The 24381-nt window shown below is 49.4% G+C and overlaps 1 protein-coding gene across 4 annotated transcripts in view; it reads left to right on the top strand.

The window, feature by feature from the left end:
- FLI1 (Fli-1 proto-oncogene, ETS transcription factor) overlaps window positions 1–24381 on the top strand; it is an 89769-nt gene that overhangs the window by 57670 nt on the left and 7718 nt on the right. For all 4 annotated transcript variants that reach the window (XM_077787968.1, XM_021531103.2, XM_021531106.2 and 1 more), the window contains 3 exons: window positions 2193–2347; window positions 5544–5747; window positions 12092–12157. In XM_077787968.1, coding sequence (XP_077644094.1) covers window positions 2193–2347; window positions 5544–5747; window positions 12092–12157 — 425 coding nt within the window. The remainder of the gene's footprint in view (window positions 1–2192; window positions 2348–5543; window positions 5748–12091; window positions 12158–24381) is intronic.

Genomic DNA, 24381 nt, shown 5'->3' with positions numbered 1-24381 from the left:
TCTGTGCCCAAGCCCTCAGCTCCGTGCCCAAGCCCTCAGATCCATGCCCAAGCACTCAGCTCCGTGCCCAAGCCCTCAGCTCCGTGCCCAAGCCCTCAGATCCGTGCCCAAGCCCTCAGCTCCGTGCCCAAGCCCTCAGATCCATGCCCAAGCACTCAGCTCCGTGCCCAAGCCCTCAGCTCCGTGCCCAAGCCCTCAGATCTATGCCCAAGCCCTCAGATCCGTGCCCAAGCCCTCAGCTCCGTGCCCAAGCCCTCAGATCTATGCCCAAGCACTCAGCTCCATGCCCAAGCCCTCAGCTCTGTGCCCAGCTGCACTCAGCTCTCTCAGCTCCGTGCCCAAGCCCTCAGCTCCTCGCTGCTGCCCCGGGGCCATTCCCTGGCAGCACAGGCACTTTCCCACCTGGCAGGAGCAGTGCCACAGGAACCAGCAGTGCTGAACCCCTGCAAAACCCCCGTGTCCTTGCAGCTCCTCAGCCTCTCCTGGCTGCCTCGGGCACATGGAGCCTTCAGCAGTTGCCTCTCTGAAGGCGGATTTTGGTTCCCTGCCTGGAAAAACAGTAGGCGAACCAGTAAACCCTTAAATTCGAACATGTGTAAGTTATACATCTTATTTCCATTTTCCAGCAACATTCCCTTCGTCAGACATGAGGAAAAAATTACCGTCTGCCTTGGAATATCTCGGTGGAGCATTTATCTCCCGGCCATGATAACTGAATTTCAGGCACTGCTCCCTCCCCCCCAGTTCAGGTTAAGAGACAAATTTGTTTAGTGTCCTTCTTGGAATTCTTGCCAGCTGAGCTCGGAGGGTGGGATTTGTGCACTGTCACCATTCTTACTCTGCAGGGAACGGTTCCCTCCCAAAACTCTTGGCTTCTGGCAGAGGAGGAGGAGAGCTCTGGGATTAAACATGGCCTAAACTGCCCTGGAAATGGGATTAAATCTGGGATTAAAGCCTGGGCTTGCTCTGTGCAGAGGTTGTGCACGAATTCCCCCCTTGGGAAGGTGAGGGCAGTGATGTGCCCTTCCCTGGAAGTCCCTCGAGGTGGGATGTGCTGTGTGTGCCTGGCAGGCTCGGGATTGGGTTTGGAAGGAGGAAAGGCAGGAGCTGCTCCTGCAGCTGCAGAAAAGCACAACCCCTGCTCCCTGTCTGGGCTTTGGAGACTCACAGTTCTCCAGAGCCTCCCCAGGGGTCTGCAGTAGGCCAGGCTTAGCACGGTTCTGGATGTCCTCTCTTTGCCACCCAGCACCTCAGGAGTTAAACTGGGCCAGAGCCCTTTTCACACCCAGTACTGGGGGCTGAAGTTCTTGACTCATGCCTGGGCCATCCAAGATGCCCCCATTTCCTCACCAGGTTGTGAACTGTGGCACTATTAATCAGAGAATAATAAAATAATAAAATAACAGAATAATAGAAGACTAGAATAATTGAATAATTAAACAATAGAATAATGGAACAGGCTGTGCTGGAAGGGTCCCACAACTCCTGTCCCTGCACAGGACAGCCCAGCAATCCCAGCCTGCCCCTGAGTGTTATCCAAATGCTCCTGCAGCTCTGCAGGCTCCAAGAGGAGACAAGTTCCATCCCATTCAACCCTGTACAAATCAGACTGTGCTGCCATTGGGTGTTTTCTGGTGACAGCCCTGTCCCTTTGGGTGGGTGTTCTGGGTGCTTTGTTAATGTCATGAAAGGGCTGTTTTGTGTCCCTGTGAGCTCTGCAGAAACACCTCGGGGCAGGTGAGCAGAGCACCTGTGTGCCACTGCCAGGCTCCAGTGCAACACGAGGGGTGTTTTAGCACCACAAAGGATGGAACAGCCTGACAGGGCTCCCAGGAGCAGCCAGCCTGCCTGCAGGACTGCTGGAGTGCACTGAGCAGCCAGGGGTGAGATACTGGGCATAGCCCCCAGACTGGTGTCCTGGGCACTGGCTCCTTACCCGGTCTGGGAGCGTTGGTATTTCAGAGCCGCTGCAGACATTGCCTTGTCTGGAGTCGTTTCCTTGGGGACTCCACCTGCATGAGCAGAGATCCCCTGTGTGCCCCACAGAGCCCTTATGACACCCAGCACCAGGTCAGGAATGGCCTGTCCGCAAGGGAGCTGCCAGGGTCCCCATGGGCCCGTGTCCATGGGCCCTGCTGTGTGCAGGGATGGAGGGGCACTGATGGTCACCCAGCTTTGCCTTTGCCTTGCAGGGAGTCCCCCGTGGACTGCAGCATGAACAAGTGTGGGAAGCTGGTGGGAGCAGGGACCGAGTCCAACCCCATGAGCTACAGCACCTACATGGATGAGAAGAACGGGCCTCCCCCCAACATGACCACCAACGAGAGGAGGGTCATCGTCCCCGCAGGTACCACCACGGGCTGGGGCAGCTGTCCCTGCTCTGCTTGGAAATTTTTTGTTTGGTTTCTTTATCCACTCCCAGAGGAATTTTCTCTCTTACAAACCACAGAAAAAAAATAAGGAAAATATTGGTGTTTCTGGCTAGTGGGAATTCCCATGTCCCAGTGCATGATCTGAATCAGGATAGGCAGCAGATAATTGGTGCTTTTTTTTTTTTTTTTTTTTTTTTTTTTTTTTTTTTTTTTCCCAGAATGAAATGTTGTTTTGGTGTGCTAAACCAAATTCATCTCCTGTCATGTGTTGGAGGAGAATCTGCTTCCTGGGACATGTAGGGGATGATCAAAGGGGAATGAGGGGGGCCTAAGTTATAACTCCCCTGGTGCTCTCAGGATCCAGCTGCACTTTCAAGTCACACTGATTGATTCAAAATGAGCTACTTTCTTTCCATTTTTTTTGTTAGAAGTAAAAATCCAGAAAAATTATATTTTGCAGGAACTGCATTATCCTTCCAAAAGTTGTCACACAGAAACTTTCCTGTCCATCTTTCTTTGTGTTTGGTATCCACATCTGCTGCTTGGAGCTGGCAGGATGCTCTGGATGCATTTGGGTGAGAGCTGCTGTGGGGGGAAGGCTGAACCTGGAGTGAGGAGCTGTTTGCCTGTGAAGTTTATAAACAGCCAGGGCCAGGAAGTTTCCAGCAAAGGGGCCAAGTGCTGGCCCAGTGACTTCCCAGAACTCGCCCTGGCTCTGAGGCTTTCAGCAGGGCAGCGAGGGCAGGAGGAAATGCACTCGTGGAATTCAGCTCCTTGCTCTGAGCGTGGCTTGACCACGAGCAGATGACAATTCCCAAGAATTTGTTTGCCATTTAGGATGAAAAGGAAAAGCTTGAGCTGAATGCAGTGAGGAGAAGCCAATAAAAGATTGATGACAAACCTCTAAGCCCCATTCAGGCTGATGTTTGAGGGACTGGCTGAGCTGCACAGTTGTGTCCAGTGTCACCCTGCCTGGAAAGGTGCAGCTGGCACCAACCAGTCCCTGTGTTATTAAAGATGCTCCAGGGGCAGGATTTATCCTGTATGGTTAAAAAAACCATGGGTGGGCTAAAGTTTAGCATTGTTTAAATAGGGAAAATTACTTCAGTGCCCCCAGTGGAAGAGAAGATTTGGAATCTCCTCTTTGGAGGAAAGTGAAGAAAAGGACTTTTCCCCTGCTTATGACCATCCACAAATCAAACCCTTGAGAGCCTTGTGAAAGAGCAGAGATTTACCAGACTTTGAAAGACAATAATGAACATCATCCCAGATCTCTGGCTGCAGGAAGAAGGCCCAAGTCATCCAAGAATGGCATTTGGATATTTTAATTTAATCCAGAATGGAGATTTATAGACCATTAGGGTGAAGATAAGCAAGAATAATGTCACATTAGGCTTACAATAGTAGTAATAATGAGCTCTAAGCCATGTTTCAAGAAGGCAGATTTTCAGACACCATTCAATGTCTTTTACAGTGTTTAAAGGGAGGTCACAAATTCCCTCTGCCCTCTAGATATTGGGCTGTTTTCAAAACTCAAGACAAATAAGTCTTTCAATTAAACAACAAAAAAATAGAATCTTCCCTTGAATACTTGCATTGTAAAATTTAGAGCCTTTTGCCAGTGCTTAGAAAGCAGAATTTGAATTAACTATGGCCAAAACCTGAAAGAAATCCATCTGTCCTTCTCAGAGCAGACTTGCAAAGGTGTGGGGTTGTAAATTCCCTGTTCTGAATTCAGCTTTCAGCTGCTCAGGTTTTCTGGTGCTTCAGTGGGAAAGGTCTCAGATATAATTTCAGTGCCCTTGGTCTCAGTTTCTCCATTACTCCAGGGCTCAGGTGCCCAGGAATGCCAGGTGTGGGCTCTTCCCGACCTTTGGTGCCCAGGGCTGCCCCCAGCCTGGGCACCCAGTGTCCAGCCCTGGGCTGAGGTGTTGCTGAATCCAGGCAGAGGCAATTCTTGTTCTGCCCAGAGCACCCCCAGAGCCCTGGGAATGCTCGTGATCCGTGTCCTCGGCTCCCCGGGCTCTGAGGAGCCTGAGGTTTGTCTCAGAGCTGGACCAGCTGTGAGTGACACATCAGACATCTCCAAAGTCTGAACCCTTTGCAATCCTCTCCAGCTGCAGCAGAACATGAATGCGCAGCCCCAGCTTGGAAATCGGATACGTGGGGAGCAGCAGCACAGGAAACATCTGAGAATGCTGATATGCTCTGAAAATGACAGTCAGTGCTGTGGCACCAGCTCTTGCTGGGGCCCTCTGATCTAATGCCCTTTCCAGAATTCAAAGGCTAATTTCTTTTTTTAACCACTGGTGCAGCCACTCATCTCCACAGGGCCTGAGCTCCAGCCGGGCTCGGAGCGTCTCTTACGTCACCAGCAGCAATAAAGATCCCACAGCTGGAGCTCTGCTGACACTCAGGGACGCCCAGACAGCCCAAAATCCACCCTGGCCTCACAGCTGGCTGCCTTTACAGCAACAGTGGAGGCAGAATTGTGCTCCTGCCTCGGGGTGAATAACTCCAACTCACACCCAGGACAAGCTGCTCTGTTTTAGCCACATCATTTATTTTATTTTATTTTATTTTATTTTATTTTATTTTATTTTATTTTATTTTATTTTATTATTTTATTTTATTTTATTTTATTTTATTTTATTTTATTTTAAGTTTTTATTTCATTTTAATTTTAATTAATTTTTTAATTTTAATTTTTAATTTATTTTATTTTAATATCTTATTTTTTATTGTCTGAGTCCCTTTGCTGACCATGAACAGCCCATGCTCAGGGTCTCTCGTGCCAGCTGTGGGCTCCCTAATGTCCATGGTGGGACTCGCACAGCCCTGGTGTCACTGCACAGCCTTGCAGAACAGGGACAGGAACTCCCTCTCAAAGGGCTCAGCTTCCCTTGGGAAGCTTTGTTCCAGACAGGGAAGAGTCAAATGTCACCAGGGCTGTCCCCAGGCAGAGGAGGGAGCTTGGGGCAGGTGGGACAGCCAGAAGTGACCAGGCCAGGTTGTCCATCCTGAGCCTGCTCCAGCACAGTGCCTGTCCATCCTGGCAAAGGGGGTCAGTAAATTCAATATATCTGCTTGTGGAAGCAATGGCCGGCGCTCTGGCAGGGCTGCAGGGACCCTGGAGGTGCTGTGTGCCCATCCTCTGTTCTCTCCTGGCAGATCCCACCCTCTGGACCCAGGAGCACGTGCGCCAGTGGCTGGAGTGGGCAATCAAGGAGTACGGCTTGATGGAGATCGACACCACCATCTTCCAGAACATGGACGGCAAAGAGCTCTGCAAAATGAACAAGGACGACTTCCTGCGCACCACCTCCCCCTACAACACAGAAATTCTGCTCTCTCACCTCAGTTACCTCAGGGAAAGTGAGTATTGCCCTGGCCCATCCCAGCCCCTGCCCCGGGGGTGGGACTCCCAGGGCTCCTCCTGCAGCAAGGGACAGGGAAATGAACAGAGAAAGGCAAGCAGAGAGAGCAGTCAGGGAAACAAGGAATAAAATGGTCATGGAAAATTCAGATGAACACAGATGGAGCTACTGGTGCTATCAGGGAGGTGAAGAACCGAGCAGGGCTCTGGAGGAGATTAGATAAGTCTTACAGATAACAACATCTGTGGCTATGTGATAAAAATACACAAATTTGCCACGGAGTTGAAACCTGACATTAACTGATTTGTCTGAGGCAAACGATTCCACAACTCTGCAGTTCGAGGGCTGTGCCCTCCCCATAAGCAGGACCCACAATGTCCAGGGGCTGGAGCTTCCCAGTGTTCCTGCATGCCCAGGTTTGTTGGAGAGAGTTGAAAACCCAAGAGTGATTCCCCATATGTAAATGTGCTGTAATGCAAATGAGCAGAGAAAGGTTGTGGAAGTTCTTTATTGCTCCTTTCTGCCCCACACTTCAATATGGGATGGATCCAATCCCCCTTTTTGCTCTATTAAGCCTCAAATACAGGAGCTGTGAGCTGGCTGGAAAAGTATTATCCCAGCACCCAAACAGGAATAATCACCCTGGGGGCGGCTCATGCACCTGATGCTGGGAGTCTTAGATTTCAGCTTTTCCAAGACTTCTGTGCAATCATGACACCCACAGCTTCCAAATGTCTCCTCTTCACCTAGAAATGGAGCTAAAAGCATTTCCTTTCCCCACAAAGGTGTGCTGAGGGTAATGGTGCTCTGATGAGGCAGAGAGCTGGAGCTGGGCCCACATGCTCTGCTGTTTTTCCCAGTGAAACAGCTTTTACAGGACTATCATTATTTAAGCACTCAAAAATCAGGAGAAGGTGCCATAAATCAAGGTGGAAGCACAGGGAGAGAAAGGCAAAAGTGTATTTTCTCCACTAGAAAATCCAATTGTGATGAAAAGGCAGCTGCAGATGTCTCCTCTGGCCAGTGAAGCAGAGTGAAGCAGAGATACAGAATTTAGGGTGTTTCTTCAAAGTTGATCTCTTCCAAAATCAGTGGGAGTTTCACAGATTTCAGTGGCACAGAAGTTAGATCACAGATGGGTGTCTCTGGAAGCCCCACCTTTATTTTTCTTGAGAAGTCGAGCCAAGGAAATGATTCACAACAAAAAACCAAACTGTTGGATTTGAACAGTTTCTGTCCCTTGTGACTGGACAATAAAATTATTTCCCATACAAAATCATTGGCAAATTTAATTCTGTTTCATCAGAAAATAGCTGCTAATCCACAGAAAGCTTTCAAAGGGCTTTCAAAGGATTGCCTGTGGAATTAGACCATTTCCTGGGAAATGGGAAAGCATTTTTGTGCAGGCAGCAGTGCTTTGGCCAAACCTGCTGACTGGGGCTGGGGAAATCAGGCACTTTGTAACCGGAAACGCTTCTGAATTCTCACAAGATATGAACTGTCTTATTGATAAGGTTTGAGAATTGTCAGAGAGATGGAGTTGGATAGGTTCAAAGCACACGAGCTGGCCAGATTTGGAAAGCTTGGCAGAGGAGCAGAGTTCTCCAGGTGGCATCTCCAGGATCATCCCCAGTGTTTGTGTCCCATTGTTTGGGCTGACCAAAGGCACTATTAGGGGAATTGCATAGTTGATCTCATGGCATAAGCCCAAAAATCTGGGTTCAGAGGCCAATTTTACCATCTGCTGCTGCCCATTTCTCAGGAGCAACTTCCTGCTTGACCCCACCCTTGGACTGGAGTCTGGTCACACTGCTCTCCATGGCCAGCAAGGCAGCACCAGGGCATGCTGACACTCAGGGCAGCAGTCCCTGGGCCATACCTTGCCTTTAAACACCTGAAATTAGGAGGTTTTGCTGTCTGTAAGGTGGTACCAGCCATCCTGCCTTCTTGCTGGGCCCCTGGGATTGTGAGCAATGCTATTCACTTCCAAAAATTTAGAAGGGCTATTAAAACCTTATCAAAAATACAACAGAAGACTGAACAGAGAAAATACAACAGCGCCAGGAGTAGAGGATTTTTCCCACTATGTGCTCATCCACACAATGGAGGTTTCACATTTTAACCCTTTAGCCCCTCCCAAACTTCTGTCCTTTGACTCCTTTGCTGTCCAGGGGTGGAGATCACTTCCTGACATCTTGATTGGAGGTCAGGTGCTGCCACAGTAACGAGTCGACCCTCCCAAATGCCCCAACTACCGAGGCCACCCTCAGATAACAATGCAAGGGGGCCAAACATCAGTATAAATCTATAAAACTTCTCTTAGCATATACATAATATTTACCTTTTAATTGTGAGAGCCAGCCATGGCATGCCTCATCTATCACAGGATGGTGGGTCTGTGGAGCAGGGGTTGTGCCTCACACCTCCACAGCCCAGCACTGCAGCCCTGGTGCGGCTGCAACATTTAAGTGCTGCTGCAATAATTATCATCAAAACATCCTGTCCTGCCAGGGCAGTGCCTGCAGTGATTTCTGTGCTATTAAGCCACTGCAAAACCCGAGGAACCTTGCTGGGCTCAGGCAGACTGCTCGCTCCTGTTTCACAGGGAATTCAGCCCCAGTCCATCCCAGCTGTAGGATGATGGATCTGTGTGTGCAGTCAGAGCAGCTCCTGGCTGCTGGAGCTGGGCACAGCATTCCTGCTTCCCTGCAGCTGCTCCCAGCCCGAGGACAGGCTGCTCTGGGCAGTGCTGGCTGTCTCCCTCGTGGAGTAACACCTTCCAGAGGAGCTGATGGCTTTTCCAGACCAGTGGCTGTTCAGTGCTGAGCCTGGAGCTCAGTGCCATGGGGATTTAGGTTTTCATTTTCACGAGTTTCCCCCTTCTGGAAGGGTGCTTGTCCCACAGATATTCCCTGCTTAGGGCAGGGAATAGGTGGTGGCCACAAGCACAGGAGGATTTGGGGGAGTTGCAGACCTACAGGCTGGATTTTCTCTGCCCAGGCTCCCTAAAGGTGTCTGTGGTCTCAGGATGTTAAGCTGGATATTTATGATGATTTATGAATCCTTAACTTTGGGGTTTGTTTTCCAAGAAACAAAGTTGATCTGAACTTTCTCATCTGTTTGCTCACCCAACAAGGAGACCCCCTGAAAATGAGCTTTCCCAGAAGGTTCTCAGAATTTTACACTCCTAATCAGGGTGAAAACTTCCTTAATGTATTTTGTAGAAATACATTATTTTGTCACATCTGAGTCCAGACTGAAAAAATAAACCAGCAACATCTTCGTGACCTCAACAAAAGCTCAGTCTGAGTTTTAGCAGTGGAAGGCTCAAGGTGAGCAGTGTAATGCAGTTGAGAGTAACCCAAACTCATCCCACAGCACCTTTAGTCTCTGGCTTAGGCCTGGCTCAAAATGGTGCAGTTGTTTCCTGTTGCCACAAGCTATTGAAGCTGGCAGGAATTCCTCTGATCCTCAGGAGATTTCAGAGTGCAGAGCCCAGTCCTGCAGCACTCTCCATCCTTTGGAGCCTCCCAAAGCAGCCCAGTGACTTTTTCAGGGAATTCCCTTTCCACCCCCTCAAACAACCATCTTTCTTTGCATGCTTCTTTTAGTTCCCTCTCCAAAATCGTGAAGCCATGCCTTGATTTCCCTTCTTTTTATTCATCCCCACCATTTTGGGGCTCCAGACTGATCTTTCTTCAGCACACTCTGCCTGGTGAATCCTCTCCAGGCAGCTGTTGGGCAGGGAAAGGGAGTTTGGGATGCATTTGTGCTGTCATTGGGATGAAGATCAAAAGAAGCTGACCTGCCACCTCCATCCTTTCCCTCCCTGGTGGTGGGGGCCAGGCTGTGGGGTGTGCACAAAGGGGAAGAGCCTGAAGGGGAAAGAATGAGGCTGTGGTGAGAAGTAGAAAACTGATCAATGGTATTGAGCCATGTGTTAATGCCCAGTAAAACCATCCTGCCAAGTGCAGCAGGACCTGAATTCCAGCAGGAGCTGTGTAGGGCCTGGGGAAGGTGTGGGTGAAAAAGACTTTCAAATTAAATAGACCTCAAGACTGTGGAACCAATATATTCCTGCCCCTCTGAAGGATGAGCTGCCTTGTGAGAGGGAAGGGTTTAGGGGAAAAACTCTCCTGCTTTTCAGTCCTTCTCCATCATTTTGTAATGAATGCAGGGGAAATAAAAGAAAGGGTAGGGTGGGGATGCCATAAAATAACGTGTTTAAACATTAATTACAGGAGAAAGCCCTCACTGCATTAACCATACCAGAGAGCTGATCCATCCATGGTGTCTCTGACCCAGGGAGGGGGAATAGGAACAAAAATGAAAATTAATCACAGCCAAAGCTCTGCCCCGGCAGGAGAGGGAGGAGCAGCCTGGCTTGTGTCTGTCTGTCTGCCTGCTTCCCTCTGTCCTGATCTGGGTCTCTGCTTTTCTCCCTTTCCCTCCTCCATTAAAACCCTTAATAGGAAACACATTTCCCTCTCTGTGGTGTTCCCACCAGAAACCTCAGACTGCCGGGCAAAGGTGAGAACTTTGAGCAATTAAACCGGGGGAGGCGCCGGTCCTTTCCAGTGGCTTGGGCTGCATTTTTTACCCTAAAGTAGCTATAGGTTGATCCTGCTCGCTCAGTGCTATTCATCACCCCACCCCCCCTCAGCCACCCATTTCCAGCCCATTTAGTCATAGAAAACCACGTTTCTGAATTCCCCTGTACTTCCCTGTCTGGCAGGGGGAAGCTGGGCTGGGCGTTGCACTCAGGATTGCTTTAAATAACCTGAAAAGGAGAGAGTAGTGGACAGGAGTTTCCCCACAGATATTCAAGAAAGAAATGCCAAAGCCAGAAAGTGTCTGATGAAAATATGAATTACATGGATAGAGTTGTTTCAATTCCTCCAGCAGCCAATCTCCCTAAATATTTCAACCAATCCCTTTGGCTATTGGCAGCTTTCAGAGCCAGGGTGCCCTTGGGATCCCTCTGAACTCTTTACCTCCTCGTTCACTATCCATCCTGGTCTTTGGAAGCATCCCCTGACTTGCAGCATCTGGTACCATCTACCCTCCCCTCCCTGCCAGCAGCTTTGTTTCCCAGCACCTCCTGCCTCTGCGTCCTGCTGGCTTGTGCAGTCTCTGGCTTTGTTTGCCTTTGGGGAGGACAGAAATCCACTGCAGCAGAGGGCCAGCAGGATCCAGCAGCTGCAATGGCTCTCAAATCTGGCAGGGAGCTGGCCAAAGCTCAGCTCTCACAGGAGAAGACACTCTGTGAGCACCGAGGGGCAGCTGAGGTGATTTGGGGCCATGTGCACCAGAGGCACATGGGACTGCAGGGCTCAGCCCCCAGTCCTGCTGGGCTGTGCTGTGGTACCTGCACAGAGGGGTTCCTGCCCTGCTGAGGGGCTGGGGATGCTCAGGGCTCATGGAGGGGATCTGCAGAGCTGTAAAAACACTCAGGGCAGGATTGGTGCTGCTCCAGCCACACCACCAGCACAAACAGGACACTCTGCCTTGTCAGGGCTGCCACTGACCCAGCCCCAGCTGCCCCAAGAGCTGCAGGGAGGGTGAGCCCGGGGGGTGATGTGAGCACACTTATCCAGACAGCCATGAAATGGGTATTTCATGCTGGCTTCCCTGGACTCCCAGGATCTCCTCCTCCATTTCCAGGAGAGTTTACAGGAGAACAGAGGGAAATGCTTAGAAAGGAGCATTTCCCCCACAGACTGCAGAGACCCCTCCAACAGGCTCTTTGTGTGCTGCACTTGTGTGTCACCTGGGGCTGGATGGAAAGGCCTCTCTGAACCAAGGGAGCTGCTCCCTCATTCCCCAGAGCAGGGAGATGCTGGAATCCCAGTGAGAGCTGTGCAGCTGCTGGCCCCAAACCAAGCATGTGACACTCTAAAAATGGCCAAAAAGCTCCTGACGGTGCAATTTGTGTCTTTTCTCCTGCCTGTTCCTCAAACAGGAAATTTCTCTATCACAGCTAGAGAGAGAAAAGCTTCTTCCTTATCCTGTCACATAATCTGTGCCACAGGCATTTCTGGAGGCTGTGCTGGGATAGATCCTGTACCTGTAAAACCTCACCCTTTAAGATCAGTTTTCAATGGGGGACATCAAGGCACTCAGTGAAGGAGATAAATATCTTTATTTTTTGCAAGTGAGGAAACAGCAGCACATGTGATCTGCAGCTATCAAGCTTTCAGATGAATTTCACAGAAGATGTGTGCTTAATTAACAGCAAAACTAGTTTTCTTCATGCCATTAACAACATATCCTACCTGCCCTCATGGCTCCCCGTGGCAGATTGTGACCAGACTGCTCTAACTCCCTTTCTTTGCCTTGCAGGTAGCTCACTGCTGGTCTACAACACTCCATCCCACACAGATTCCTCACGTCTTGCCACCAAAGAAGGTCAGTGTTTTGCATATAAATGTCCTGGGTTTGACTGGGTTAAAACTAGACCTTGTTAATAATATCCTTGGCAGAAAACGTTCTGCTCTGCTCTGCATTCACAGCTCAGTTAAAAAGGATTAATTCTCACTGTGCAGCCCCACCCAGGCTAGAAATGCCATCTCTGCTCCTCCAGCCAGCGCCGTGGCATCAAACGTGTCACTGTCACATTTGTGTTTTGCTGAGCTGGTGAACTGGTGGCACATTTTCTGTTCCTGATGTGAACAGTTTGGAATCTCACACAGACAGCAAGGCCTGAGACTTTCTCTCTGAGTTCACAGCTGGAAGTATCAAATCTTCTCACAATAAATTTCACTACTGTAAAGGCCACTCAGGTATTCCAAACCTATCCATGGATCTGTAGCTCATTTCAACTAGAAAGCAAGATCACATGTATCTTTTTGACACTTTTATTTTGGAATAGTTTGATTTTCTTTCAAATAACCCATTTGTTTTTCTCTAGTAGAAATTCTGACCATGTAATTATAGCTTAGAAACCTTGGAGTTTAAAAGTTAATAACCCTCTTGAAGCTCCGTCAGGCTTTGCAGTTGTTTGTGGGTTCTTCAGTCAGGTATTTCAGATTTTTCTCTGCAGCTCCTGCCCTGCTCCTTGTTCTTATTTTTATTGACAAACTGGACTCTCAGTCAGGATAAAGTTGTGAGCGTTGGTGTGATCACAGAATCCCAGAATGGCTGGGACTGGAAGGGACCTTTAAGATCATCTGTTCCAGTCCATGGCCATGGGCAGGGACAGGATGAAGCACAGCTCTTACCAACATAGAGAAGTCGAATTGATATAGTGAACATTTGGGTGAATTTATCACTCCCAAGTAGGGTGATAAAGAGCAAAAGTCTGTTCTGTGCTCTGTAACTCCTGTGTAGGGACAGGAGCCTTAAATGGGGCTTTCCTTTCCCTTTGTGCTGCTGCAAGAACATTGGGGCTGTTCCCTGGGCTCTGTTCAGCTCCTCCTTGGAGAAGTTCCTAGGGAGGGGTGAAGCTCCTGCCCACCCGCCCTGGAGCCAGCCCACGCCTGTGCCAGTTCCCTGACTGTCACAAAGGCTTCTCTGCTCTTCAGGAGAGCGTGGCTGCATGCACGAGCCACAAGCTGGGATTCAAAAGAGCAGTGGGAACAGGCAGAAGGTCTTTTATTGGAGCAGCTGGAAAGACAAAACCTCCCATTGCACTGAGGGGCTGCAGCAAACAGACCCCACGCTTAACAGCTCTGCAGGGAGGGTCTGGCTGCCTCCTTTCTGTGCTGTCCTCAAACCCCTCCTTTCTCCTTGCATTTCATCCCCAACATCTGCCTCGGAGCTGGACATGAGATCAGGGCTGCTTCCTTTTGTCCAGCAAGTAAATGCCCACTGGAGCTCCCTGGCACACTGTTCCCTCCTCTGAGGCAGCACCAGTTGATAAAACAGGAGCATTACAGGGACAGAGCCACTCAGGCTTTGCTCTGACTGCTGCTCAGACATTAACAATCTGTTTAAAGTTCATCTGAGCTGGGCTTGCACTGTGTGAATAAAGTAGGGACATGTGCTCCTTCACAATTTCCCCTTACACCCAAACCTCTGCTCATTCTGTCTCAGGCCAGGCAGTTGCTAAAAATAAAGCCAAGAAAAATCAGATTTTTTTTTTTCTTTATTTTTTGTTTCTTCAAGAGAAAATCTCTGTTTAGAACTGCACTCCTCTGAATTTTTAAACACTTTGTGACTTGGGCCCTGAGTCATTCAGGCTGAAAGAAATTTGAGGGGAAAGTGTACCTCCCCCTGCATTTTTAGTGGCCTCAAGGGTGTCTCTGTAGTGCAGCTGACAGAGCTCTGCGTTCACTGCTGTCAGCGTGGAGCCCTCAGCTTCACATGGAACTTTCATCATGTGTCAATAAAGGACCAAGCACACCCAGGAGAGAGGCAAATAAAAATCAAGAACTACGTAGAAATGTTGAAATCCCATCTATTCCTCCCCCATTTCTCCCTATAAGGCATAAATTCCCTCATTCCTTCCACACTGGATGTTGGTGTAGCATAAACTGCCCCACTCCAACCCACTGCAGCTGACTGAGGTTCCTGAGATAAGGTCAGGAAAAGGGACAGGAGAACACAACAGGCAGGCAGAAAAGGGACTGGGGGAGCAGAATGAAGTGGCTCATCCAATAGCACAGCAGAAACTCATGATGCTCATAAAACTGGACTTGGAATTCTTCAGTCTGTTTTTCTTAGGAAACAGGATTTTCCTTGTTTCCTTTTTAATGGGCTCACTTCAAGATTATATTCTCACTCCAAAAGATTATATTCTTTTGGAAAAGGAATTTCAGATTAAAAAATATTACTTTTTGTTTTACGATTTTTTAGCTTCTCAAAAGATTAAACAGTTTTCTTCATGCCAGTGCATCTGGAATCTACCAATCCTGTAAATATTTCTCCTCTCTATGCCTGTGGTAAAAACAGACAAGTTTTTCTAACCACCTTCCCTTGAGGATTCAAAAGCAGGTGATGGAATAGTACCAAACATGCCAAAGATAGGAAAAAAAATACTATTTTCTTCACTCTTCCTGTAGTTTTTCTACATAACCAGTGCAAATAACCTGCTTGCACAGATTGCAGGGAGAGACAGGAGTGCTTTGCATACATTTATACTGTGCTTTACACAACAAATTCCATCCACGGCTGGAAAAAAGAACCCACATGTAAAAAAAAAAAAAAAAAAAAAAAAAGAAGTGCAGCTGCAGCACAGGCAGCTGCAGATGTTCCAGATGCAGCACAGGCTCTGCTCCCTCCCCCAGGACGATGTCCCCAGGAGCACAGGGAGCCTGGCCCGTGTCCCAGTGCTGTCCCTGGGCTGGGTTTGGTGCCCTGGCTGCAGCTGCAGACCTGACTCCCTTTTTCCCTTCCTTTTTCTGCCCTCTGGCTCCCTGCAAACAGGAGCTGCAGCTCTGCTTCGGGGCAGCTCAAGTGCAGATCTCTGCAGCAGGAACCTTGGGAATCTTTACGGCAAATCCTGAAGTCCCAGAGCTGGGGCCCGGGGCAGCTGAGGGCTCTCACAGCAGACAGGTAGAGCCTTGTCCCGTTCCAAGGACTCCTGCTGCCTCAGCTTCTCCCCTTGCCAGCCTCAAAAACTCTCCAGAGCATGGGACCGAGTGTCACTGGGACAAATCGTCTTCAGCTGCCTCTGAGGACTAAATGGCTCTGATGAAAATCACCAGTGTTCTTTGGCTGGAGAGCAATTTTCTTGGAAGTGAAATGAGGCTGCTCTCATGGCTGAATGGAAAGAGCTGTGTCCCCTTCCCACTGCAGAGATAGTCTGGGTCTGGGACTGCTTGGAGAAATGAGTGATCTGCTGTGGGTACTGGAGACAGGGACAGGAATCTGAGCCCACAGATCTGCCCCAGTTCAGGGAGACCTTAAACTGCTCTCCTGCAGAACAGTGTCATTTGAGCAGGTTTCCTATAGGGAAATGGAAAGAATATTCACATACAGCAACATTGGGAGGCCAAAGGGCCACGTCCCCAAAGGGCTCTGAGCTCTCTGGCCTCACTCCAGCACAGTTTTAAAGTTTTTAGTGTGTCGGGGTCTGTGTAATTCCTGTGTTTAATACTCAAGCAGAATGCTGTGCAGGAGCTGAGGCCAGGGCAGAGCTGGGGGCTCCCAAGGAGGCAGAACCCTGGTGTGTGGATGTGTGAAGGTCCCTGGGTCCATGCAGCCTGTGGGAATGCCTGGGCTGGGATGTGTGGTACTTTCCAAATCACAGAATTCAATTCTCAGAATCACTGGGTTGGAAGAGACCTTCAAGATCATTGAGTCCAACCCAGCCCCAACACCTCAACCAAACCCTGGCACCCAGTGCCACCTCCAGGCTTGTTTTAAACACACCCAGGGATGGTGACCCCACCACCTCTCTGGGCAGCCATTCCAGAACTTTATCACTCTTGATGTAAAACACTTCTTCCTAATATCCAACCTAAATTTCCCTTGGTGCAGCTTGAGACTGTGTCCTCTTGTTCTGTCAGTGCTGCCTGGGGAAAGAGAACAACCCCACCTGAGCACAGCCACCTTTCAGGAGCTGTACAGAGTGATAAGGTCACCCCTGAGTCTCTTTCTCTCCAGGCTGAGCACCCCCAGCTCCAACACGTGCTGATCCCAGGGAAGTGGTGCTTGTGCAGGGAGGTGGCAGAGGGTGTGAGGGGAGGCTCAGCATCACAGGTGACAATTAACCAGAGGGGTTCCTGGGGTGTTTGTCTCCAGGTCGTTCAGGATCTTGGTTCAAAAGATGCATTCACACAGGTCTGTCCTCTGCACATGCCAGGCTCAGCCCAAGGTCACAGAATCATTTAAATTGGAAAAGCCCTCCCAGACCATCAAGTGCAACCTGTGCCCCATCCCCACCTTGTCATCCAGCCCAGAGCACTGAGTGCCACCTCCAATTGTTCCTCGGACACCTCCAGGGATGGAGACTCCAAACCTCCCTGGGCAGCCCCTTCCAGTGTTTAACAACCCTTCCCATGAGGAAATTCCAATGTGAGGTTTCCTCTCATCCTGCAGTTGTTCCTAGGAGAAATCCCAGCCCCCACCTGGCTCCTGGCAGGGAGTTGCAGAGAGGGATTTGATCCTTCTTGAGCCTTTCAGATTTGGCTGAGAACAGTGACAAACCAACCCAAAGTCGCAGAAATCCAACCAAAACTCAAGCAGAGTACAGGAAAAAGGGATGTGGTACCTTTCAAACAGGGAAGAAATCTCTATGTGAATGCATGAACAGGGATGGAGGGGGGAATTTTAATGGTTTATTCTGTGGCTATCCCATATTTATGTTCATGTCATAGAAGTCATGTGAACAATGAGGATGTTTGGGTGCAAGGTGTGTGTTTGTGTGTTTGGTGGGGCTGTTTGCAAATTTAGGAAGATAAATAAATCAGTGAACTCCGAAATCCAGTGTGATTTCCTGGGGCTTTGTACCAATGTCAGTTGTGAAGCCCTATGAAAGAGTTTTCTGGTGTTGGAGCATCAATTAAAATCTCTCTCACTCCAATTCCCTTGTACCTCAAAAATATGAGTCTGTGCAGCTGCTTTTCTCACCATCAGAGCTGCAACCTCTGTTCCCTTTAAACTGGTAGGAGCTCCTCAAAACTCTTCTCTCCCACTTGTCAAATTGAGTGACAGTTTGGGTAACAGGTTCAGATTTTGGGGAACTGGGGAAATAGGGGCAGAGATCGCAGGGAATGAGGTTGCATAAGCACAGTTCCCACAGGAAAACCTCTCAAATTCCTGCATAAAGCCCTTCTCCTGAAAAGGTCATTTTTCAGATCTAAAAGGTTGTAGTGAAAAATATTGACCATGTTCAATAAACTCTCCTCTGAGTGTGTCAGTGCAGCCCCATTTCACAGCAAAGGTTTTAAACTCCCCGCTTCAGTTGTGGCAGAGGAAAAGCAGCTGCAGCTTTGTGCTCTCCTAATTGTCTGTACTTGCTAAAACATTTCTCTATGATATTTGTGTGCCTGGTGATGAAATATCCCATTTTTAGCTCGGCAGCAGAAAAAGGGGAGGCTTTTTTAGGTCTCCTTTCATTTTTGCTGTGTGGCCAAGCAAGGATTTATGAGTTCAGGGGAGGCAGTAGCCAGCGTGCTTGGATTTTGCTTTTTATACCTTTTTTTTTTTTTTAATTGTTTTCCTTTGAAATTCCAGAGTTAGTGTTTTGTCTGCTTTCTCCCTGACCCTCTTCGGAGGCAGGCGTGTGTTTTTTCACCAGAAAAACTGGAAACAAAGAATCGTTGTCTTTAAGCTGTAGCAGGCAGGAAACCCAACTCACAAGGGATCACCCCGAGCCAGCGCTGTCCCAGAGTAGACTCCAGTTCTCTGAATTCAACCTGACAGCTTGTCTGGAGCACTTTCTAAGTAACCATTATCCTTCCTTTCCCCCAGCAAAAGAGCCATTATTATTTTGCCGGGAGTGCAGTGCAGTGCAAGGAGTGTTTTTGTGCTGGGGAGGGGGGGCTCACACATTTGCTGGGGTGCCAGGCTCTCCCTCCCAAAGCCTTGGAAGTGCTTGGGCTGCTTCCTAAAACAAGAGTTAATTTGTTTCCTGATGATGACTTAAAAGCTGTAAAATTGCCATGGCTGTGCATGTGGGTCTTCCCTTTTCTCTCATGTGTGCGTGGCCTTTTTCTCCATGGATATGAGGTTTGGGGGTTTTTTACTTCTGCATTTGTGTGTTTTTCAACAAGAGCAACCTCCAGCCTGTAAATGGTTTGGTTTTATACCCTGTGCTGGGGGCAACATCCACACATTGCTGTGGGCACATTCCTGCCTGTTCCTGGGTGTGTTTGGGTGGGTCTGTAGGTGTGCAGAGGATGTGCAGCTGTGCCTTGGCTGTGCCTGCAGCCCTGCGTGGCTCAGGAACATCTCTGGCTGGAGAGCATCTGCTTTTCCAGGCTGGCTCTGGGAAGGCTTCTCGGGACACATTCTTCAGCCTCTGTGCACTGTGCATTGGGATTTCTGCTGCTGATATTAAAAAAGCAACAACAAGGAAAAAAAAAATCTCCTCATTACTTCCTCCTTTTCTTCATAATGTGTCTTTGTGAGGCTAGCTGGGCTGAGGCAGACGTGGCTCAGGAAGTGCCAGCGCTGCTGGCTCAGGGATGTTTTCCAGCCACAGGCACCACTGGGGGCTGTCGCCTCTGGCTGGGGCAGCAGGGAGTGACTCCAGGGCTGAGTGGGGAGCAGAGCTGGGCTCTGCCCTGTGGGAGCTCCTTCCCTGCACCCCTGCTCAGGGACAGGGCACAGGGACACCTGTCCTGAGCATGCCCTGCCTCAGGAAATCCCCTCTGGAAATCACAGCCCCAGGATGGGTTGGCTTGGAAGGACCTTAAAGCTCATCCAGTGCCACCCCTTCCACTGTCCCACCCCTTCCACTGTCCCACATTGCTCCAAGCCCTGTCCAGCCTGGCTTTGGACACTGCCAGGGACAGCAATACTGAATTCCAGTTCTATTCCTACACCATCCAGATCCTGTCTCATTATGGAAATAAGTGGGCTTCAGCCACAGGGCTTCAATCCATCACTGTTTTAGAGCAGTTCAATCAGACAGGTTTGATTCCTCTGGTCTGTATTTCTATAAAGGCAGTAATTCATAACCAGGCTATCAGCTACTTTCAGACACTCCCCAAGCTAAATCTTTCCTTCACATCCATCTCTGCAGCAGATTTCTCACCTAAATCCAGTAATCAATCCTTTCTCACTTGGTTTGAGTTGACTTCAGGTCAAAACCCAGTGTTATTACTGGATTTGGGATCTGTGAAACAGGTTAACAGCAATGCAGAGATAGAGAATCACATAATCATTCTATCTGGAAAGGCCTCTGAGATCATCATGTCCAACAGAGCACTCAGATGGATGCAAGAGATGGCTTGATAATATTTTTCAATTGTGAAATAATCAAATTGCCTGATAATGTAAAATACTAGTAATTTTGAAATCATTCTGCGCTCAGTGAGTTGCTTCCTCTTAGTGAAGAGACTCAGAATTTCTGATTTGCACTTCTGACCCTGGGAGTGGTGGTTCCTCAGCTCAAGGAACAGCACATTGTGTCTTGAAGGGGAAAGACACAATGTGCTGTGCACCTGGGTAAATGGGATGGGAAGTCAGCAGAGCCATTGGAAAAGGCCACAGGAGCCTTCAGATCCTGCCCTGCTCCAGTCCAGTCCCACCATCCCTGCCCACACCCACAGACAGGTGAGAGCCCAGAGCCTTCCCAGCTTTGTGCTGAGGGGAGCTGGGGCTCCTCTGCTGACCCTGGGGTCAGCACTGTGTGAGGGGCACTCAGAAATGTCCTCAGTGTGTGTAGGGCACTCAGAAATGTCTTTGGTGTGTGGGGCACTCAGAAATGTCCTGTGGGTGTGTGGGGCAATCAGAAATGCCCTATGGTTTTGTGGGGCAATCAGAAATGTCCTGGATGTGTGGGGCACTCAGAAATGTCCCGGATGTGTGGGGCAATCAGAAATGTCCTATGGTTTTGTGGGGCAATCAGAAATGTCCTGGATGTGTGGGGCACTCAGAAATGTCCTGTGGGTGTGTGGGGCAGTCAGAAATGTCCCGGATGTGTGGGGCACTCAGAAATGTCCTGTGGGTGTGTGGGGCAATCAGAAATGTCCTGGGGGTTTGTGGGGCACTCAGAAATGTCCTGGGGGTGTGTGTGGGGCACTCAGAAATGTCCTGGATGTGTGGGGCACTCAGAAATGTCCTGTGGGTGTGTGGGGCAGTCAGAAATGTCCTGGATGTGTGGGGCACTCAGAAATGTCCTGTGGGTGTGTGGGGCACTCAGGATGTGTCCCTGGAGCCAGGGGGGACCGTGTGGGCTCCACAGCTTCAGTGTGTGTGCCACCATGTAAGCCAGCCCTCTGGATGTTTCTGGGAGCAGCTGGGGGTGGTTTTGGCCCCCTGGTCCCTGCAGAAGGCTGCAGCCTGGGTTTCTGCTCTCCTGCTGGCTGTGAACCCCAGCCCAACTCCTCGCTGGCATCCCCAGGAGGGGAAGGGGCAGTGTGAGGCTGGGCACGCACCTGGGCCGGCCTGGTGACGGGCTGGGCTGGCAGAGGACAGGGTCTGGGTTTGTCCCTGTGTTGGGACCTTTCCAAGGCACCTGGCAGTGCCACCTCTCACAGCCTCACCTGGGCAGGAGAGGCCCTGGGGCTCTGTGCCCTCCTCTCCCTCTCTCCCCATAAAGTGCCTGCCACAAAATAGACCCCAAGGGACCACTTGGATTACTGACAGGTCTGCACCCCCAGGACACCTGGGTCTGCTTTCCTCATTTAGGGAAGCTAATTTAAATTCCAGCCCCCATGCCAGGGACCTTTCTGCCTCCTGAAGCAGGAGGAGGACTCCTTGCAAAACCTAGTCTGTTTTGCACCAGCATGAAAACATGTCAGAATCCATGGCCCAAAGCTGGCATGCAGGAGGAACTGTTCTGGGATGACCTGCCTCACCTGGACTGGCAGCACGGGTATTTCTAGGCAGGACTTGGCCTTAGAGATTTCAGTGAAGCAGATCAGGAGAAGGGGAAGGAGAAGGCTGCAAATCTGAAGTGGGCCATGAGATCCACAAGATTTTCCAGGTACCTGACCCTCCTGTCCCTCTCTCCCTGTAAAGTGGTTGCCACAAAATAGACCCCAAGGGACCACCTGGCCACATCACAAGTCTGGATCCCCCAGGACACCTGGGTCTGCCTTCCCCCTGTCTCCCTTCCTGTCTCTGTCTCCATGGCTTAGGACAAGCCCCTTCCCACCTTCCAGCTGCTGAATTTCCTTGGAGGTGCCAGCTCCAGAGACTCCTGGGCTCTCCATTCCTTCCCAGCCTGGCCTGTAGTGCTAGCATGGGTGGTGTTCCAAATAAGATTTGTCTATAGTGCCCATGAAGCATTTAGACCATAAATGACCCAGCCCCACTGTATCCATCCTAGAAAAATAAAGGCCTAAAAATGTGGATATTCCAGGCCCCAAGCTCGTTGTTCTCCTGGAGAGCCTCATCAGGCTGGTGGCACAAATTGGTGCCTGACTTGGCCTGAGTGAGAAAGCTCCTCGGAGGGAGCAGGATGAAGGGGCTGTCAGCACTTCCCAGCAGCTCAGGAAGCACAGGCACTGTGAGCCCATTGTTCAGTGAAACCCCCCCTCGCCTCCCCTCTGTCCCAAACTCTCAGATTTATAAAACACCAGGGTTGTTTTTTTGGGGGTTTTTTGAAGTTTATCAGAGAGGGTTTGCTCCCTAATACATCATATCTCAAACACAGACTCCCTAAAGCCTTGCTCACTGGGCTGCACTCAGGCTGACAGGACTGACAAGGATTTGGGATGGTGGTATGGGAATCCACCTGGGGGTTTTCAGGCTGGTTTCCTGGGAAGGGAGTCTGTGTGTCTGTCCATCTGCCCCCAGCTATATCTATCAGTCTGTTCAGACTAAATATGCCCCGGAGGGGTGGGAGGGGACACAGCTCCAGGGGAGACAGGGGCTGTCTGGAGAGCTGAGCACAGAGTGGCAAGGGAGAAGCTGAGGCAGGTTTGGGGTAAGAGAGTGGACTAAAAGGGCTAAAAGGGCACAGAGAGCAGTGCTGCAGCCTGTCCCCACAGGCTGATTCCTGGGGAAGGCAGTGCATCTGGAAAAGGCAGCTAAAGCCTGCAGAAAGTGCATTTATGCCTGCAAATAAATAAAATTATATTTAACCTTCTTCCCAGGCGCGCTGTGAGTGTGAATGTTTGCAAAGTTGTGAGATCCTCGCTTGAAAGGTGCTGTGAAAGTGCAAAGCATTATTAATATCCTTTACCTTCCTCCTAATAGACTGAGCATTCATGCTGGGGAATTTCTGGACATAAACCAGACAGCTGCAGAATGACAGTTCTTGAAAGCATCTATGATTTATTTTCTGCTCTTTAATTCCATTTTGTATTGAACACACATTTGTCATAGGGCTCTTGTTCCATGGGGCCTTTTAAGTCTAAACCAGACATGGGGACCTGATCCTTTCTGGGATAAAATTGCCCCACTTCACTGTAGCCATTTGCTGATTTACACCAGGAGAGAAGCCCAGTCCAAGTCTTTTAATTGAATTTCCATCCTATGGCAAGTTTTGGTGTAAAATCCAAATGGTTTAAATGACAGATAAGACTATTCCTGTCACCATCTGGCTGCAGTTCTGTAGGATCTCTTTGAGCCACTGGGCGTCAGGTCCTGGGAATGATCTTGTTTTTGTAGGAACCTGCAAAAGTCTGGAGGGGTTCCCTGGCTCTGCCTTTTCCATTTTGCTTTAAACACTTTCAAGCCTGGGCCTGGAAGCCAGGAGGGCTGGTGTGGTTCTTTCACGTTGCTAAGATTTTTGTGAAATAAAAATAGCTTCCTGCATTTAGTGCTTTTTTTTGGTTTTTTGTTTGTTTTTTTTTATTTTGTGTGTGTGGTTTTTTTTGTTTGGTTTTGTTGTTGTTTTTTTTTTTTTTTTTTTTGAGGAGAGAAAGAGTTGGGAATTTGCAGTAGCTGGGTGCACATGGTGTTTCAATAGCAGGGCTGATTATCATATTTATCCCTTCTTATTATGGCCAAGTCACACTCAGGGCTGAATCTCATCCTACAACACAAGGCTGCCCCTATATATTCTCACACTTTGCTCCATAATCCATATTTATAGAGGAAAAACTGAGGCAGAGGGACTCAGTCAGTCTGGATTAAACCTGAGGAGGAGGAGGAAGAGGATGAGGAAGATCATCTCTCCAAATCATGGCCTATTTATTTACCCAAAATAAGCTGATGACTCTGGATCAAGCAACCCCTTTGTAGCAGTTGATTCCCTTGAGTCAATGATCTGGCCCCCCAAAAAAAACAGAGAAAACTCAATTTTTTCAGTGAGTTCCACTATTTTTTGGGAAGGAAATTTTTCCCTATTTTGTAAAGGATTATTCTGTTGGAAAAAAAATTGCTGCCTTCCTTTAACAGAATCATCATATGGCATTTCCATTAATGTTACATACAGAGCTGTTTATGGATTGAACAACCCAAAATGTACATTAACATCTCAGTTGGTGGACACTGCCGAAGGTTTTGCTTTTCTCAGTGCAGAACTTGGGTTTTTCAAAGCGTTTCCCCAAACATGGCTCTGACAGCTGTGGCTGCAGTAACTCAGAGGGAAATCCCAGGGGAGCAGTGGAAGTCAGAGCCTGGCTGCAGGGAGGACACGGGACAAGGCAGGGCTGCCTCAGAGCCCATCCCTGCTCCCCTGGTTCTGGCCACTGGGAGATCCAGTGGGATCCATTGGGATTGCAGCCAGGAAAATGCCCCTGCAAACAGCCCCTGGTTTGGAGCAGGGACAGCTGCTGGACACTGGGGCTGGGGACAGGTCCCAGCAGCACCAAGGCACGGGACAGTCCTGCTGCTGCTGCTGCCATGGGAGCAGGGACAGAGATCCTGAACGGGACAGGGATTCCTAATGGGAACAGGATCCCTAATGGGAACAGGATCCTGAATGGGACAGGGACTCCTGATGGGAACAGGATCCCTAATGGGGCAGGAATTCCTGATGGGAACAGGATCCCTAATGGGGCAGGAATTCCTGATGGATCCTTAATGGGAGCAGGGATCTGTAATGGAGACAGGGATCCTCAATGGGACAAGGACCCCAAATGGGACAGGAATCTCTAATGGATACAGGGATCCTTTATGGGGCA

This window comes from Lonchura striata, chromosome 23 (genome assembly GCF_046129695.1).
Source record: "Lonchura striata isolate bLonStr1 chromosome 23, bLonStr1.mat, whole genome shotgun sequence".
NCBI classification, from domain to species: Eukaryota; Metazoa; Chordata; class Aves; order Passeriformes; family Estrildidae; genus Lonchura; species Lonchura striata.
This window is presented reverse-complemented; position numbering and strand designations above follow the sequence as displayed.